General features: G+C 45.2%; 1 protein-coding gene across 1 annotated transcript in view; it reads left to right on the top strand.

The window, feature by feature from the left end:
- Positions 1 to 17123, top strand: part of LOC149443139 (uncharacterized) — a 34945-nt gene that overhangs the window by 12787 nt on the left and 5035 nt on the right. The window contains 8 exon segments of the mRNA XM_089655801.1: positions 7569 to 7985; positions 10101 to 10310; positions 10689 to 10775; positions 11176 to 11343; positions 11430 to 11553; positions 11670 to 11869; positions 11993 to 12134; positions 16344 to 17122. Of these exon segments, the coding sequence (XP_089511927.1) occupies positions 7569 to 7985; positions 10101 to 10310; positions 10689 to 10775; positions 11176 to 11343; positions 11430 to 11553; positions 11670 to 11869; positions 11993 to 12134; positions 16344 to 17122 (2127 nt within the window).

The raw sequence follows: 17123 nt of genomic DNA, 5'->3' as shown, positions 1-17123 counted from the left end.
CTAGAAGTGCTCCCTCTGGTACTTTAAAATTTCCAATTTTTTCCAGTACATCTCCGGTATCTCTTACATAAGACCTGAGTTCGATGACCATATCTTTAATAAGGTCATCAACAAATTTACCAACTGTTTTAAGTGGGCCTTTTATAGCTGATACTATTGGACGTCCCGGTGGTTGGGTGGGATTCTTGTGTATTTTAGGAATAACATAAAACGTAGGGATGTTATAAATATCAACTGTCAGCATATCACATTCCTGTTTTGTTAAAAGGTTTACTTCAAATGCACATTTTATCTTTCTATTTAAAGCCTCAGCTATTTTAGGGAAGGGATTCATATGTAGTTTACGGTATGTATTAGGGTCCCTCAGTTGTCTCAAAATTTCCTTCTCATAGTCATCACTCTGTAGTAACACTACATTCCCCCCTTTATCACTTTTCTTTATTACGATATCTTTCACATTTTTTAACTCCAAAAGTGCTCTTTTTTTGTCTCTAGTGAGATTATCCAAATTCCTCATAGACCAGTTAATTTTACACAGATCATTATGCACCAGATCTAAAAAGGTACTAAGCCATTTATTTTCTCTAATATTGGGCATTCTCCTAGACAGAGTTATTAATTTAGTATGTCTTTTCCATCTATCAGACGTACACCCTTCAACAGGTTCCTTCATAGTAGATGCCTCATCTAGGAAACTTAAAAGATCTTTAACTGCCTGTTGTTCCCTTTCTGAATCTAAACCAAACGCATTTTTTTCAATTTCGGAAATATATGGGATTCTTAACATAATTTTCCTCAAAAATAGATTCAAGTCTTTATAGACTTCAAACAGGTTTATTTTATCAGTAGGAGAAAAAGTTAGTCTCTTACGCAGTAAATCATAATGTCTCTCTTCTAAAACAAATTTAGATAGATTTATTACCTTCAAATCTTCAACATTTTCCTGGAATTTTAGTTCTATCTCTTGTGGCTCCGAGTACAATTTTGATTGGAGGATTTGGGAGTAGCCATGGCACTTCTTTTGTCTTTTGTCACATTTATTTGTTTGTTTACCTGTTTTAAGATGCCTTGGCTCTCCCCAATGTTTTTTTCCTCCTCTAAAAAACTAACCGATCTTCTATTATAGTCATCATCTTCCTCACTCATGGATGAATATTGTCTACTATTTCTGGAGAAATGTCTCTTACGCCTAGATTGACTTCTTCCTCTATTATTAGATAGATCAAAGATCTTTCCTAGTCCTCCAGATCCCTTTTAAATTTTTGTTGTTTAGTAAATTTCAAATTCTTTTGTATTTTTTCTGTCTCTTTTTTAAGGAAGTCATTATATTTTTCAAAATCAGGGTTATCCTTCAGAGGGTCCAAGGATTTAATACTAGCATCAATTTGTTTAGATAGTTCATTTAATTGAACCCTCTCTTCCTCCACTATTATTCACATAACTTCAATGCCATGTTCAATGCAGACATCCTTCCATCTTTCCAAAAACCTAGGAGTATGGAGATGTTCAGCCAGAATTACTCTCTCCCATAACCCTCTGGGGATAATCCCCTTTTCTATATATGATTCCAAGGATGTAATATCCCATTTCCTATTCAGATATTTGGTAGTAAGTTTCTTATGTATTTTAAACTTAGTTTTAATGTCCACATTGCCATCATTTGTCTGGTGGTTGAAGTTCTTTGTAAATGCAGATTTAATTTCCGCATCCATTTCCTCATCAATCTGATAGGCCATTTTTTTCTCTCTAGTCACCCAGTATTGTTTACCATGAAAATGTCAAGAAAAATTAAAGAATATCAAAAAAACCTCAAAAAAGGTGGCAGAACAGGTTATAATAACCTTTAAGAATATACATCAAACAAAAAAGGAAGAAGCCACCTAACATGACACGTATACCTGTGTCATGTTCATATCTTCGTCTCACTTATAATAAGTGTGGATTTATAAACCCAAAATACTTAACATAAAAAACAGCAGTATGACAGGTGCAATACTGCTCACACAGAGTGGTTAATTGAAAATCCAAGCGGAGTAATATAACAACATTTGTTAATAATTACAAAAAAGCTTTATTTGATCTCATGGATCATAAAGAGGTTAGACATAGACATGGTGAACAAGTCATAATAAAATCACAAAATTAAAAACATTTGGCGTCTCCAAGTCTAGTTATTATTCGGCAATCAGGAATCCACATAAGGTAATGAAGTTCCTAACTACATGATCAAAGATTTCCATATGTTTTCCACACGATATCTGAATAGGGAGATCATTCTTCAAAAAAATATTTTTGGTAACCACCACAATAGACGGAATGACTTCCTAAAATGGAAAACCAAAAAGGAGATCATAGTAGAGGAAACATGAACAGGATATGTGCACTTATCATGTGCAGTAACAGAATAACCACATTAATAGGTACATTGATTGTTCCATTACCTTCTCATGAGCTTGACCATCATGAAAGGATGGATATGTGACCTTCCTGGGTAGCCACCCCAGATGGAAGTGAATCCACAATAACAAGTGATTCTAAAGATGTATAAATATAAAACGTGAATAGCAAGCAGCATACTTGAATGAAACTAAATAAGGGTAAAAAATATATATATATTACCATACGCAAGATCAAGGAGACTCCACCCCACTTGAAGTAAGATCAGGTCTTGATATAGAATAGTGAATATGGGTGTGCGGAATCAGGTGGTTTATGTATAACGTCCAGGCTAGTTGTTACAGTCCATGTATACTTCAATGTATATACCCAAATCTGGGTTTCCAAAAATTGCTCAATGCTGAGAAAGTAATGCGGTTCCTTCAAAATATATATGAGACTAATATCACATGCCACAGCACATGTACAGCGTGTTATATATGTGTTCCTCCAATAGGAGTTCAAAAAAATTCCCCCAGAGAGGGGCTTATAAACCCAAATCTGGGTTTCCAAAAATTGCTCAATGCTGAGAAAGTGGAGGACGAAACGCGTCAACGTAATGACATCATTACGCTCGGCGTCTCCATAGGGCGCGGTGCCCACGATGAAGGAAGAAGCGGTTTGCTTCAGCTCCACACTGGAAAGGCAGGAGACACTTAAATCACGATGAGGCCATAATCTTAACCATTAGCTGCCCGGCCTATAGCCGTTTGGCGGCCGCAAAAATGCTTTAGCTTTCCGGGGTGTACGCCATTTGGCATCCTCCCGCACATGCGCAGTTCGCGCGGTTGCAGAGCCGCGCAGCGGCGCGATCTGTCACCGGCCGTGTACTTTGGACACGGCTGATGACAGATCTGAGTACCGGCCCCCGTTGTCGGTACCATGTGACCTGCTGTGACCAATCACAGCAGGTCACATGACAGTTGTATACAATGGATGGTTTCATTCATGCCATCCATTGTATACTAGTGCTTAGCTGTGAATGGTCACAGCAGGTCACATGCACATGTCATGTGATTAGCTGTGGCCAAATCACAGCTAAGCACAAAAAAAAACCTGAATGAATCAATGTCATTCAGGTAAATGCTTACTTATAGCAAAGTAATTCTTTGCTATAAGCAAATTGTGTAAAAAAAAAAGAAAATACTGATCACTTCCCCAAAGTAGTACAATGTTACTATGGTAACATTGTACTACTTTGGTCATAGTAAAATATGAAAACAAAATCTTAAAAAAAATTTAATAAAAAATTACAAATAAAAAAAAAAATATATATATATTTTTTTTTTCATACTGTCACCAGTCAGTGTCCCTGTTCACCGCCATGCCAGTTATATGATGACGCTGTACTGCACTGGTGACAGTATGTAAAAAAAAAATAGTGAAAATAATTTTTTTCATTTTTTCATTTTCCGATAAAATTATGACAAAAAAAATACAACTTCAAAAAACTCGCCATTCCTCTTATGAAGTACGTCCGACTGTCTACTTTGCAAAAATGGGTCATTTGGGGATATCTGTACTATTCTGACATTCTTGGACCTCAAGAAATTAGATTGGCTGTCAGTACTTCAGGATTGATCAATATTCAGATCTATACCATAGTTTGTGAACTCTATAACTTTCCTACAAACTAAATAATACATCCTAATTTGGGTCATTTTCACCAAAGACATGCAGCAGAATACATCTCGGCCTAAATTTATGAAGAACAATTATTTATTTGTAAACTTTTATAACAGAAACAAAGAAAAACGTGTTTTTTTTGTTCAAAATGTTTGGTCTTTTTTTGTTAATTTAGCAAAAAATAAAAACCCCAGCGGTGATTAAATACCACCAAAAGAAAGCTCTAGTTGTGTGAAGAAAATGATAAAATTTTAGTTTGGGTACAATGTTGTATGACCGCACAATTGTCATTCAAAGTGTAATAGCGCTGAAATGTGAAAAATGGCCTGGGCAGGAAGGTGTAAAATTACCCGATATTGAAATGGTTAAGCAGCCCGCACATGGCGATTTTGAGTCACAGCCTACTTCCACCGGTGGAAGCTTTTTGGCTTAAATAGGCTTTAGTGCTATTTGTATACGGGGAGCATACCCCGCATTTTGGAAACCATGTGTTTATAAGCCCCTCTCTGGGGGAATTTTTTTGAACTCCTATTGGAGGAACACATATATAACACGCTGTACATGTGCTGTGGCATGTGATATTAGTCTCATATATATTTTTAAGGAACCGCATTACTTTCTCAGCATTGAGCAATTTTTGGAAACCCAGATTTGGGTATATACATTGAAGTATACACGGACTGTAACAACTAGCCTGGACTTTATACATAAACCACCTGATTCCGCACCCCCATATTCACCATTCTTTATCAAGACCTGATCTTACTTCAAGTGAGGTGGAGTCTCCTTGATCTTGCGTATGGTAATATATTTATATTTTTTACCCTTATTTAGTTTCATTCAGGTATGCTGCTTGCTATTCACGTTTTATATTTATACATCTTTAGAATCACTTGTTATTGTGGATTCACTTCCATCTGGGGTGGCTACCCAGGAAGGTCACATATCCATCCTTTCCTGATGGTCAAGCTCATGAGAAGGTAATGGAACAATCAATGTACCTATTAATGTGGTTATTCTGTTACTGCACATGATAAGTGCACATATCCTGTTCATGTTTCCTCTACTATGATCTCCTTTTTGGTTTTCCATTTTAGGAAGTCATTCCGTCTATTGTGGTGGTTACCAAAAATATTTTTTTGAAGAATGATTTCCCTATTCAGATATCGTGTGGAAAACATATGGAAATCTTTGATCATGTAGTTAGGAACTTCATTGCCTTATGTGGATTCCTGATTGCCAAATAATAACTAGACTTGGAGACGCCGAATGTTTTTAATTTTGTGATTTTATTATGACTTGTTTACCATGTCTATGTCTAACCTCTTTATGATCCATGAGATCAAATAAAGCATTTTTGTAATTATTAACAAATGTTGTTATATTACTCCGCTTGGATTTTCAATTAACCACTCTGTGTGAGCAGTATTGCACCTGTCATACTGCTATTTTTTATGTGATCTATAATAATTAGTTGGATGAATGTGACTCTCATCTGCTCACCTATTTCGAGTCTCATTTCACTTCATACAGAGATTTCCTGTGATCACCAGCTCTTTCTAGTGGCCGTATCTTGACATTGCAAATTATTTGAAGGGACCGGTGCCCGACCCCCTGCTCAGGAAAATCCTCCAGATTTGGCGGGTGAAGAGAAGTTCTATCTAGGGTCTGGGGAGACACATGAGGGAGATGCTGGCTCGCTCTCTACGAGAGGCTGTGTGGTAGAAGAGAAGCTCGTGAAGAGTTCCGAGAAGTTGTCCTCGGTGATTCGGTTCCCTCGGGAATCCTGTACCCCCCGAACCCCGTCCCTGTTCCAATCCCCTCAATAAACAACAAAACCAAACCTCAAGAACTGATTTCTGACTCCGAATGCAAGCTTGTGTGGGGAATATGGATTGCCTAGCTGTGCAGGACTATAGGGGGACCCAATTCATCAGCAACCCCTAAAGGGGTAGACCTAACATACACGCTATGAGTGCATATAATGGTGAATTTCACTGTTATAATCAACCATTTTTTTTCTGAACGGAATCGATGTATTTAGTGTTTACTACCGTGATTGCCCACAGCTAATCACATGGTACAGATGGGCTGTGATTGGCCCTGTCTGTACCGTTTGATCGCTGCAGCCAATCACGGAGATCAACACAATAAGACACAAAGAATGGAAGCCATCCATTGTGTACAATGGTCATGTGATCTGCTGTGATTGGTCCTGTCTGTACCGTTTGATCGCTGCAGCCAATCTCGGAGATCAACACAATAAGACACAAGGAATGGAAGCCATTCATTGTGTACGACGGTCATGTGATCTGCTGTGATTGACCACAGCGATCACATGTGTCCAGTGGATACAGCGAGTGACAAATTGCACTACCGTGGGGTGCCTACAAGGTGCTTTCTGTGGAGGACGTCCAACCAGAACGGGAAAGCTCCTGCCCGGCCATCATTTTACTATTGGCCGGGCTGGAAGCAGTTCAAGGTGGGAAGTATGGAGCAGCTCAATGAGTAGACCTCCCAGCAATGTTATTACCTGGATGCAGCTAGGGGGAGCTCTAATGTGTAGAGTGTGACCATGGAGAGTGATTCCTTCTAGCCCACTTTCATGTTTTAAAATGCACATTTATGACACCACTGGTCACACCCTTTAAGGCCACTTCCACCTAGAGCCCTTATAAGTTGTTGCCGTTCCACAAGAACTTATTGCAGGACGGTCTACACCGGGGTTACTGCACACTCCTTCCAGACACACTTTCCGTATCTCCCGCATCCTATGAGTACCCCACAGGGGAATACCCTCACTTGTAGGTTTGCTGGACCCCACAGGGAAATACCCCTCATTTGTAGCTTTGGTGGAGACCAGGTACAAGGGAACCAATTCTAAATTACAGGAGAACATCCTGAGAAGGTCCGCTCTACACTCAGCCTCAGAGTGACAATGTGTCCAGGAGCAGGACCCAGTTTTACCACCAATGTCTGAATCCGGTTCTATCTCTATCTCGGGCACTCAACATGTCGCCTACCTGACCAAAGCAGAATTTTCTATCACTGTCCCTTGGACAGGTTACGGCCTTAAAACAGCCATCTTTGTCCAGAGCTCTAGCTCTATCTTGGGCACCCAACATGTGGCCTACCTGTCCAAAGCAGAATTTTCTGTCTTCATCCTTGGACAGATTACGACCTTAATACAACCATCTTTGTCCAGTGTTCTAGCTCTATCTTGGGCACCCAACATGTGGCCTACCTGACCAAAGCAGAATTTTCCATCACTGCTCCTTGGACAGATTACGACCTTAATACAGCCATCTTTGCCCAGAGCTCTAGCTCTATCTTGGGCACCCAACATGTGGCCTACCTGACCAAAGCAGAATTTTCTATCACTGTTCCTTGGACAGATTACGACCTTAATACAGCGATCTTTGTCCAGAGTTCTAGCTCTATCTCGGGCACCCAACATGTGGCCTACCTGACCAAAGCAGAATTTTCTGGCACCGTTCCTTGGACAGATTAAGGCCTTAATACAGCCATCTTTGTCCAGAGCTCTAGCTCTATCTCAGGCACCCAACATGTGCCCTACCTACCTGACCAAAGCAGAATTTTCCGTCACTGTTCCTTGGACAGATTACGACCTTAATACAGCCATCTTTGTCCAGGGCTCCAGCTCTGTCTTGGGCACCCAACATGTGGCCTACCCGACCAAAGCAGAATTTTCTATCACTGTTCCTTGGACAGATTACGACCTTAATACAGCCATCTTTGTCCAGAGTTCTAGCTCTATCTCGGGCACCCAACATGTGGCCTACCTGACCAAAGTAGAATTTGCTGGCACCGTTCCTTGGACAGATTACGGCCTTAATACAGCCATCTTTGTCCAGAGCTCTAGAACGCCCCACCTCTTCTCCAACTCCAGGTTCCCAACTGGAGTCAGATCCCGATATGCCGGTCCTAGAGGATAGTAGGCCATACTGGAGGAAGGTGCGGAGGATTTCTCTCCCCCACATTGTCATCATGATGAAGAAGGAGTTTCACACAACATGCTTGCTAACATTGAAAAGCTCATCACCTCTATCCCCAAAATCCTCGGCGTTATTCCACTTGGCTCTCCCCAATTCACCGTCACCCTTTGGGCACCAAGAGACCAGCAATGACTTACAAACATTCCCTGTCCATGAACAGATAGACTGCACCGTCTGTGAGGATTGGGTCTCACCTGAAAGGGTTGGCTTCACATCCTTTTGTTTGCATTCAGCCGTGGGCTGGGAATGACTGGCTAAATGGGATGGGTGGGGATGGGTCACTGGCTACCAGGATGCCTGTGGCCACTGATTCTCCAATAGGGATGAGCTGACCTGCCCAGGGTTTGGTTTGAGCGGGGTCCAGCATACTTCAAGGAACCTCAATATGGGCACTGCCCAGGGGCCCCGTTTGCATGGGGGCCCCATGATAATCTTGCATCTTGCCAACTGTCCCGGATTTGCCGGGACAGTCACGCTGTATACTAAGCCATCCCGGAACGGCCCGGGCAGCCTCCCAGAACTTGTACTGTGCCCTCCTGACTCCCCCTCTACTGCACCCTTTGTGTTGATTAGTCCTTGATTTATGTTTTCTTAGTGTTCATAATCAATTTTATTGAAAGCATGACTTTGCCCCAGGGGCCCATGATGCTGTGAAGAACTTCAGATTGCCAAACCTGAACTACATTGAACTGAGTCCGACAAATTAAAAATGCTAATTTTTCTGGGCTAATAGGCAAAGGGGTGTAAAAGAAAACATGGAGGGGGGGAGGGGGCGACATTTCCAAAGGAAAAAAGTGTTGAAAGTTGCTGAAAAATGGCATTTCACTGCCAACCTCTTAAAAAAACAAAAACAAAAAAAAAAGCCCCTAGATATCTCACATGGTCTGCTATTTATTTTGCGGGGGTTTGTGTGCAAAGAAATGTAATTTCCCAGCAATTAAATTTGTATCATTTTTATCTTTGTAAATATGACCTTTCCTGTAGCGCCCCCTACAGCAAAAATGAAAAAAAAAACAAACATTTGCACCCCAAAATTACGTATCAGATCTTTCCAGTCCGCTGTGGATTTTAAGGGGGAGCCTCACAAAAAAAAATTTATGAAGCCCCCCCAGGAAATCCAGGAGACCCTAAATTTAAATATGTAGTCTGCATGTCCAAGAGGAGATGGGGGGGGGGGATAGTAATTAGCAGTGATAGTACGAGGTTCCGGCCAGATCAGACAAAACTTGGGGCCCATTCCTAGAGTCCAGTGTAATGGTCCCAATGGGAGAAAGACCCTCTTATATCAGTGGTCAGTGTAGTGGTCCCTTAGATTGGTGACCAATGGGAGAAGGACCCCCTTAAATCAGTGGTCAGTGTAGTGGTCCCTTACATTGGTGACCGATGGGAGAAGGACCCCCTTATGTCAGTGATCAGCGTAGTGGTCCCTTACATTGGTGACCAAAGGGAGAAGGACCCCCTTATATCAGTGGTCAGTGTAGTGGCCCCTTACATTGGTGACCGATGGAAGAAGGACCCCCTTATATCAGTGGTCAGTGTAGTGGTCCCTTACATTGGTGACCAATGGGAGAAGGACATTCTTATATGGTCATCAGTGGGAAGACTGCCCCCCTTACAGATCATTGATGTCAGTTGTTACTGAGAGACAGAAATTGTTCATTGCTGGAGGAACCCCTAGAATCCTTTGGAGGAACACGTAGAACCCTTTGGAGGAGCCCTGGCTGAGAAAGGCTGGACTAGGCAGTCATCTATTTCTGTCCCCCTTGGTGGGAGTGGAGGTGACCCCTCTATGAGGACATACAGTCCATACACACCCAGCACAAGGCCGGGGTCACACTACCAGACCGTTCTCGGGGCTGCATTTCCTCTTAGCTCCACAAGGTGGGGATCTCACTTCTACCCAGACAAGAAGTCTCTATGGAAGACAGGAAGTGATGTCAGATAAAGACAGGAGGTTCTATAAGGTAAGACGACATAGAGAGGAGACATTGCTGGAAGTGGCAGCAGAGGAGGTAATAAGATCCTATTTTATATTTACACCCAGTAACCCCCGTCATGTCTGTCCTCTTCCTCCACCGTCACGTCCGTCCTCTTCCTCCACCGTCACGTCCCTCCTCTTCCTCCACCGTCACGTCCCTCCTCTTCCTCCACCGTCAGGTCCGTCCTCTCCCTCCACCGTCAGGTCCATCCTCTCCCTCCACCGTCAGGTCCGTCCTCTCCCTCCACCATCAGGTCCGTCCTCTCCCTCCACCGTCACATCCGTCCTCTCCCTCCACCGTCACGTCCGTCCTCTCCCTGTTTGGCGCTCACTATGCCCTCTACTACACTCAGCAGCGCTCCCTGAGAAGTCCGACCTTGGTGTTCCATGACAAGCAGAGGGCTGACCTGAACGTTCTCCTAGGGGAGGGTATTTGAACCATTGCTGAAAAATAAAAAGAAGAACAACCTGAATGTATTCCTAATGAAGGATGATTTCTGTAGGCTTTGAAAAAAACGAAGGGGGGAGGGGTTAGGTGGTTGTGAAGGGATGCAGTGTAAGTGGGGGTTATCCCCCATTCATCCCCATCCTCATATTGTCCAACCAGATCATCCTACCTTCTCCTTTTACAGAGACCAGCGATGGAAGAGGACCGGAGTCACATGACCGAGAACCTTCTAAATCTCACCCTGGCGATCATCTGCCTGCTGACTGGGGAGGTGAGGAGGATTCTGGGATGTCACATGACATCACTCTTATCTCTATTTATAAAACACAGACCTGACCGGAGAGGTGAGAAGGATTCTGGGAGGTCACATGACATCACTCTCTTCTCAATTAGTAAAACACAGACCTGACTGGAGAGGTGAGGAGGATTCTGGGAGGTCACATGACATCACTCTCATCTCAATTAGTAAAACACAGACCTGACTGGAGAGGTGAGGAGGATTCTAGAAGGTCACATGACATCACACAGACCTGACCGGAGAGGTGAGGAGGATTCTGGGAGGTCACATGACATCACTCTGGTCTAGTCTGGCCAATAGACTATGTTCTTCTTGTAGACATGTAGATGATGTCAGATGATTGATATCGGTTTCTCTTTCTCCTGATCTTTAGGATTATGTTGTAGTAAAGAAGTCTAGTGGGGAGCCAATCTCAGGAGGATGGAGCAGGACCCAGATCCCCACCATGGTGCCTCCCCCTCGTTCTCCCATACCTGAGAGGAACAAAGAGCAGAAGATCCTGGAACTGGCCACCATGATAGTCCATCTGCTGACAGGAGAGGTGAGCGGTGCCGGGAATTCTGGGACATTCTCCAGTAACAGACAAGGGATGTGTCTGGATGGTGATTGTATCATTGTGTGTGTCAGGTTCCTATAAGGTGTCAGGGTGTCACTGTCTATTTCTCCATGGAGGAGTGGGAGTATTTAGAAGGACACAAGGACCTCTACAAGGACGTCATGATGGACAATCAGCCGCCCCTCACATCACCGGGTAAGAGGAGACTTTATTGTACAGGAGAGAGCAGTACGGAGGATCCACCTAGATCCCCCATCATCTGATAAACACATAGAAACAATGGATTCAGTCAGTGTGTGTGTTTCCTACAGATGGATCCAGTCATGGGAACCCAGCAGAGAGGTTTCCCCGTCCTCTGTATTCCCGGGATTCCACACAGGAAGGTCACACCATCCCTCACCATCATCAGGTAGATGGATCCAGTCATGGGAACCCACCAGAGAGATGTCCCCGTCCTCTGTATTCCCGGGATTCCACACAGGAAGGTCACACCATCCCTCACTATTATAAGGTTGGTGGGACGGAGAATCTAGAACATGGACTCATGGAGACGATGTGCGGATTCTCTATGTGATGTCACAATAATAAATCTTCTATCTTACAGATGATATTTTCTCTCCTTCTCTTGGTTTAGGGTGAAGATCTGATAGATATAAAAGTTGAGGTGAAATCAGAAGAAGAAGAGGCGTATGTGAGGGATGATCAGCAGTCTATGGAGGAGGATGGAATAACGGGGACATTTATAGAGGAGGACACTCCTACAGAGACCAGCACAGGTGGGTCATTATTATTATTATACAGTATTTATAAAGCGCCAATAGTTCGCTCCGCGCTGTACATTACAAAAGGGGACAGAACATGTGACAGAATAATACCAATACAATGCAAAACATGAGGGGATTGAGGGCCCTGCTCTTTCGAGTTTACAATCTAGGAGGGAGGGGATAGTGGTACAGGAGGAGATAGCTGTGGGGGATGGAGTGGTAGGAAGAGTGGAGGAGGTCGGCAGGTTAGCAGGGGGTGGGGTAGGCTTCCCTGAAGAGATGGGTTTTCAGGGTGCGCCTAAAGGAGAGGAGAGTAGGTGATAATCTGATGGGTTGGGGCAGGGAGTTCCAGAGGATGGGTGACACCCTGGAGAAGTCCTGAAGGCGGGCATGAGAGGAGGAGACCAGGGAACTAGAGAGAAGGAGGTCTTGTGAGGAGCGGAGTGTGCGTGCTGGGTGGTACTTGGATATTAGGTCAGTGATGTAGTTCGGGGCAGTATGGTGGACAGCTTTCTATGTCAGTGTTAGGATTTTGAATTTGATCCGTTGCGCAATCGGAAGCCAGTGGAGGGATTGGCAGAGGGGAGTGGCGGAGATGGAGCGGTTGGAAAGGTGAATGAGTCTGGCAGCCGTATTCAGGATCGACTGAAGCGGGGATAGCCAGCGGCGAGGCAGGCCAGTGAGGAGGGAGTTGCAGTAGTCTAGTCGTGATATGATGAGGGAGTGGATGAGCTGTTTAGTGGTTTCTGGGGTTAGGAACGTGCGGATTTTGGTGATGTTGCGGAGGTGGAGTCTGCACGAGTTTGTTAAAGATTGGACTTGGGGCTGGAAGGATAGGTTGGAGTCCAGAATGACACCAAGTACTCTGGCCTGCGGGCCGGTTTGATGGTGGCGTTGTTGGATGTGATGGAGAAGTCAATGGGGGGTGGTGTCCGGGCTGGGGGGAAGACAAGAAACTCGGTTTTGGAGAGGTTCAGTTTAAGGAAGTGGAGCGACATCCAGTCTGATATGTCGCTCAGTAGGTGTGTGATTCGGGCAGAGACCGAGGGGGTGAGGTGGGGGGTTGAGAGATAGATTTGTGTGTCGTCAGCATAGAGGTGGTAGTTGAAGCCGTGAGAGTGTATGAGTTGGCCAAGGGAGGAGGTGTAGATGGAGAAGAGAAGGGGCCCGAGGACAGAGCCTTGAGGGACCCCAACAGAGAGGGGGAGTGAGGGGGAGGTGGTAGCATTATAGGTAACGCTGAAAGAGCGTTGTGACAGGAAGGATTAGAGCCAGGAGAGAGCAGAATCACTGAGGCCGAGGGAGTGTAGTTTTTTGAGGAGGAGGGGGTGGTCGACTGTGTCGAAGGCCACAGAGAGGTCAAGGAGTAGGAGCACTGAATAGTGGCCATTAGCTTTGGCGGTTAACAGGTCGTTGGAGAGTTTGAGTAAGGCAGTTTCGGTGGAGTGTAGGGGACAGAAGCTGGACTGTAGGGGGTCGAGGAGGTTGTTGTTGTTGAGGTGAGAGCATAGGCGGGTGTAGACTAGGCGCTCGAGGAGTTTGGATGTAAATGGGAGCAGGGAGATGGGTCTGAGGTTGTTCGGGTCATTGGGGTCCAGGGAGGGCTTTTTAAGTATGGGGGTGATGTGTGCATGTTTCAGAGGGGAGGGGAAAGTGCCGGAGGAGAGGGAGAAATTAAAGATGTGGGTGATGGAGCGTAGGATGGAGGGGGAGGGAGGTCGTAGGAGTTGTGAGGGGATAGGGTCGAGGGGGCAGGTGGTGAGGCGGGCATCAGAGAGGATCTTGGAGACTTCCTCGATGGTAGTAAGGTCAAAGGTGTGAAGTGGTGGGGGGGCTTCAGTATGAGGAATGAAGGGTGGGGTGGAAGTGGAGGTCAGAGCAGTGGTGGGGCCATGGGAGAGGGGTGATGAGGGGGTAGCTGAGTGAGGGGGAACAGGGTTGGAGGAAGTTTGAGCAGCGACGAAGTCCCTGCGGGTTATGTCGAGGGGGAGGGGGGATGAGGGTGTAGCTGTGTGAGAGGGGACGGGTTGAGAGGGCGTGTGAGTTGCAACGATGTCCTTGCGAATTGTGTCAATCTTGTTTTTTGAAGTGATTGACAATCTCAAGGGCAGTGAGTGAGGTGCTGGGTGGAGGTGGGGGTGGTGAGAGTTGAGAGTTGAAGGTGGAGAAGAGTCGGCGAGGATTGGAGGAGAGGGCCTTGATGAGGGTCAGGAAGTAGGCATGTTTGGCTGCGTGGAGGGAGCAGGTGTAGGTGTGGAAGGCAGATTTGTAGCGGGTGAAGGCTTGTTGGGATTTGTTTTTACGCCATAGTCGCTCCAGGGCACGACTGTGTCATTTGAGGGTTTTGGTGTGATCAGTCTGCCAGGGCTGGAGCAGGGGGGTCTGATGTTGCGTGTGGTTAAAGGCGCTAGTGAGTCAAGGGCTGTTGACAGCGCGTTGTTGTAGGCAGTCATAGCCAAGTCGGGGCAGGACAGGGGGAGGATGCTGTCGTGGAGTTGATCAGCTGCAGAGTGGAGGGGGGCAGGGTTAAGGTTGCGGAGGTTACGGCTGGTAGTAGTGTGACATTTGGAGGGGTAGGCGTTGGAGGACAAGGAGATAGAGAAGGTAATCAGGTTGTGGTCAGAGAGAGGGAAGGGGGTGTTAGTGAGGTTGTGGGGAGCGCAGCGGTTGGAGAAGACGAGATCAAGGATATTACCGTTGGAGTGGGTGGTGGATTGTATGCACTGTGCAAGTGCAAAGGAGGAGGTTAAGTGGAGGAGATGGGATGTGTCTGGGTTGTCGAGGTTGACTGGGATGTTGAAATCCCCAAGGATGATGGGTCATGAACACTAAATCCATTCCTCCACCCATACTGCTCACTGATTGGTCCAGAGTAGGGCGGGGGCGGGGTGATATCAGCCTGTAATACCTTGGTCACTTTCCTGAGCTGTACATTACATACTCCTGACCCCTGCACTATATACTCCATGTTGTACATTACATACTCCTGACCCCTGCACTATATACTCCATGTTGTACATTCCATACTCCTGACCCCTGCACTATATACTCCATGTTGTACATTCCATACTCCTGACCCCTGCACTATATACTCCATGTTGCACATTCCATACTCCTGACCCCTGCACTATATACTGCAGTATGTACATTCCATACTCCTGACCCCTGCACTATGTACTGTGTTGTACATTACATACTCTTGACCCCTGCATTATATACTCTATGTTGCACCTTACATACTCCTGACCCCCGCACTATATACTCTATGTTGTACATTACATACTCCTGACCCCTGCATTATATACTCCATGTTGTACATTACATACTCCTGACCCCTGCACTATATACTCCATGTTGTACATTCCATACTCCTGACCCCTGCACTATATACTCCATGTTGTACATTCCATACTCCTGACCCCTGCACTATATACTCCATGTTGCACATTCCATACTCCTGACCCCTGCACTATATACTGCAGTATGTACATTCCATACTCCTGACCCCTGCACTATGTACTGTGTAGTACATTACATAATCTTGACCCCTGCATTATATACTCTATGTTGTACCTTACATACTCCTGACCCCCACACTATATACTCTATGTTGTACATTACATACTCCTGACCCCTGCACTATATACTCCATGTTGTACATTACATACTCCTGACCCCCACTGCTATATATACACATTATATGTCTTCTCCTCTGTTCCCCCCATTTCCTACCAGCTGGACATTTTATATTGGATGACGTGGTTGGAGCTCAGACTGTTACATGGTGATAATAATGTGATCACATCCTCCAAACAGAAAGTGATAATGGGGGAGGAGCCAATACCCTAATGATGGTGGTCTTCAGGATGGGAGAGGAGCCAATACCCCAATGAGGGTGGTCTTCAGGATGGGGGAGGAGCCAATAACCCAATGATGGTGGTGTTCAGGATGGGGGAGGAGCCAATACCCCAATGATGGTGATCTTCAGGGTCGGGATGGGGGGGAGGAGCCAATACCCCAATGATGGTGATCTTCAGGATGGGGGAGGAGCCAATACCCCAATGAGGGTGGTCTTCAGGATGGGGGAGATGCCAATACCCCAATGATGGTGGTCTTCAGGATCACTCCAGTCTTCCTCTTGGTTGTCCTCCCCCCATCCTCACTCTATGACCTCTGGTGGGGCTCCTGTCTAGTAATCCTCTTTTTGTCTTTGTATTTTAGTCCATGGCCGGGAGATGAGGAAAACCTCAGAGGATTGTCTCACTTTGTCTCCAGACTGGAAAGTAGAAGATGAGAACATCACACAGTATAGTCCAGGAGAAAGCCCGGCTCCCTCCAATGTCCATCCGGCACCACCCAGTGTAGATGGACCATCGGATTCACAGACTGTGCAGGACCGGGCCGGCCTTCACACAGGGAAGAGCTTCTCCTGTACTGAGTGCGGAAAAGGTTTCCGTTATAAATCTGGTCTTAATGACCATAAAAGATCTCACACAGGGGAGAAGCCGTATTCCTGCCCTGAGTGCGGGAAATGTTTCCGTTTTAAATACAAACTAGCTATGCATAATAGATCTCACACAGGTGAGAAGCCACACTCCTGTCCTGAGTGCGGGAAATGTTTTTCACAGAAGTCCCATCTTTACAGACATCAGAGATCACACACGGGGGAGAAGCCATATTCCTGCCTTGAGTGTGGAAAATGTTTTTCGCGAAAGTTTATTCTTTACAGACATCAGAGATCACACACAGGTGAAAAGCCATATTCCTGTTCTGAGTGCGGGAAATGTTTTGTGCAAAAATCAGAACTTGTTGCACATCAGAGGTCTCACACGGGGGAGAAGCCTTTTTCCTGTCCTGAGTGCGGAAAATGTTTTTCCGGGAAGTCCAATCTTTATACACACCAGAGATTACACACAGGAGAGAAGCCGTATTCCTGTTCTGATTGCGGGAAATGTTTTGTATCAAAGTCAGAACTTGTCATACATCATAGGTCTCACACGG

The sequence above is a fragment of the Staurois parvus genome, unplaced genomic scaffold, assembly GCF_062004578.1.
Source record: "Staurois parvus isolate SC_StPar_1 unplaced genomic scaffold, SC_StPar_1.0 ptg000874l, whole genome shotgun sequence".
Lineage (NCBI taxonomy): Eukaryota > Metazoa > Chordata > Amphibia > Anura > Ranidae > Staurois > Staurois parvus.
The sequence above is the reverse complement of the archived record's forward strand: the minus strand, read 5'-3'. Positions and strand labels throughout refer to the sequence as shown.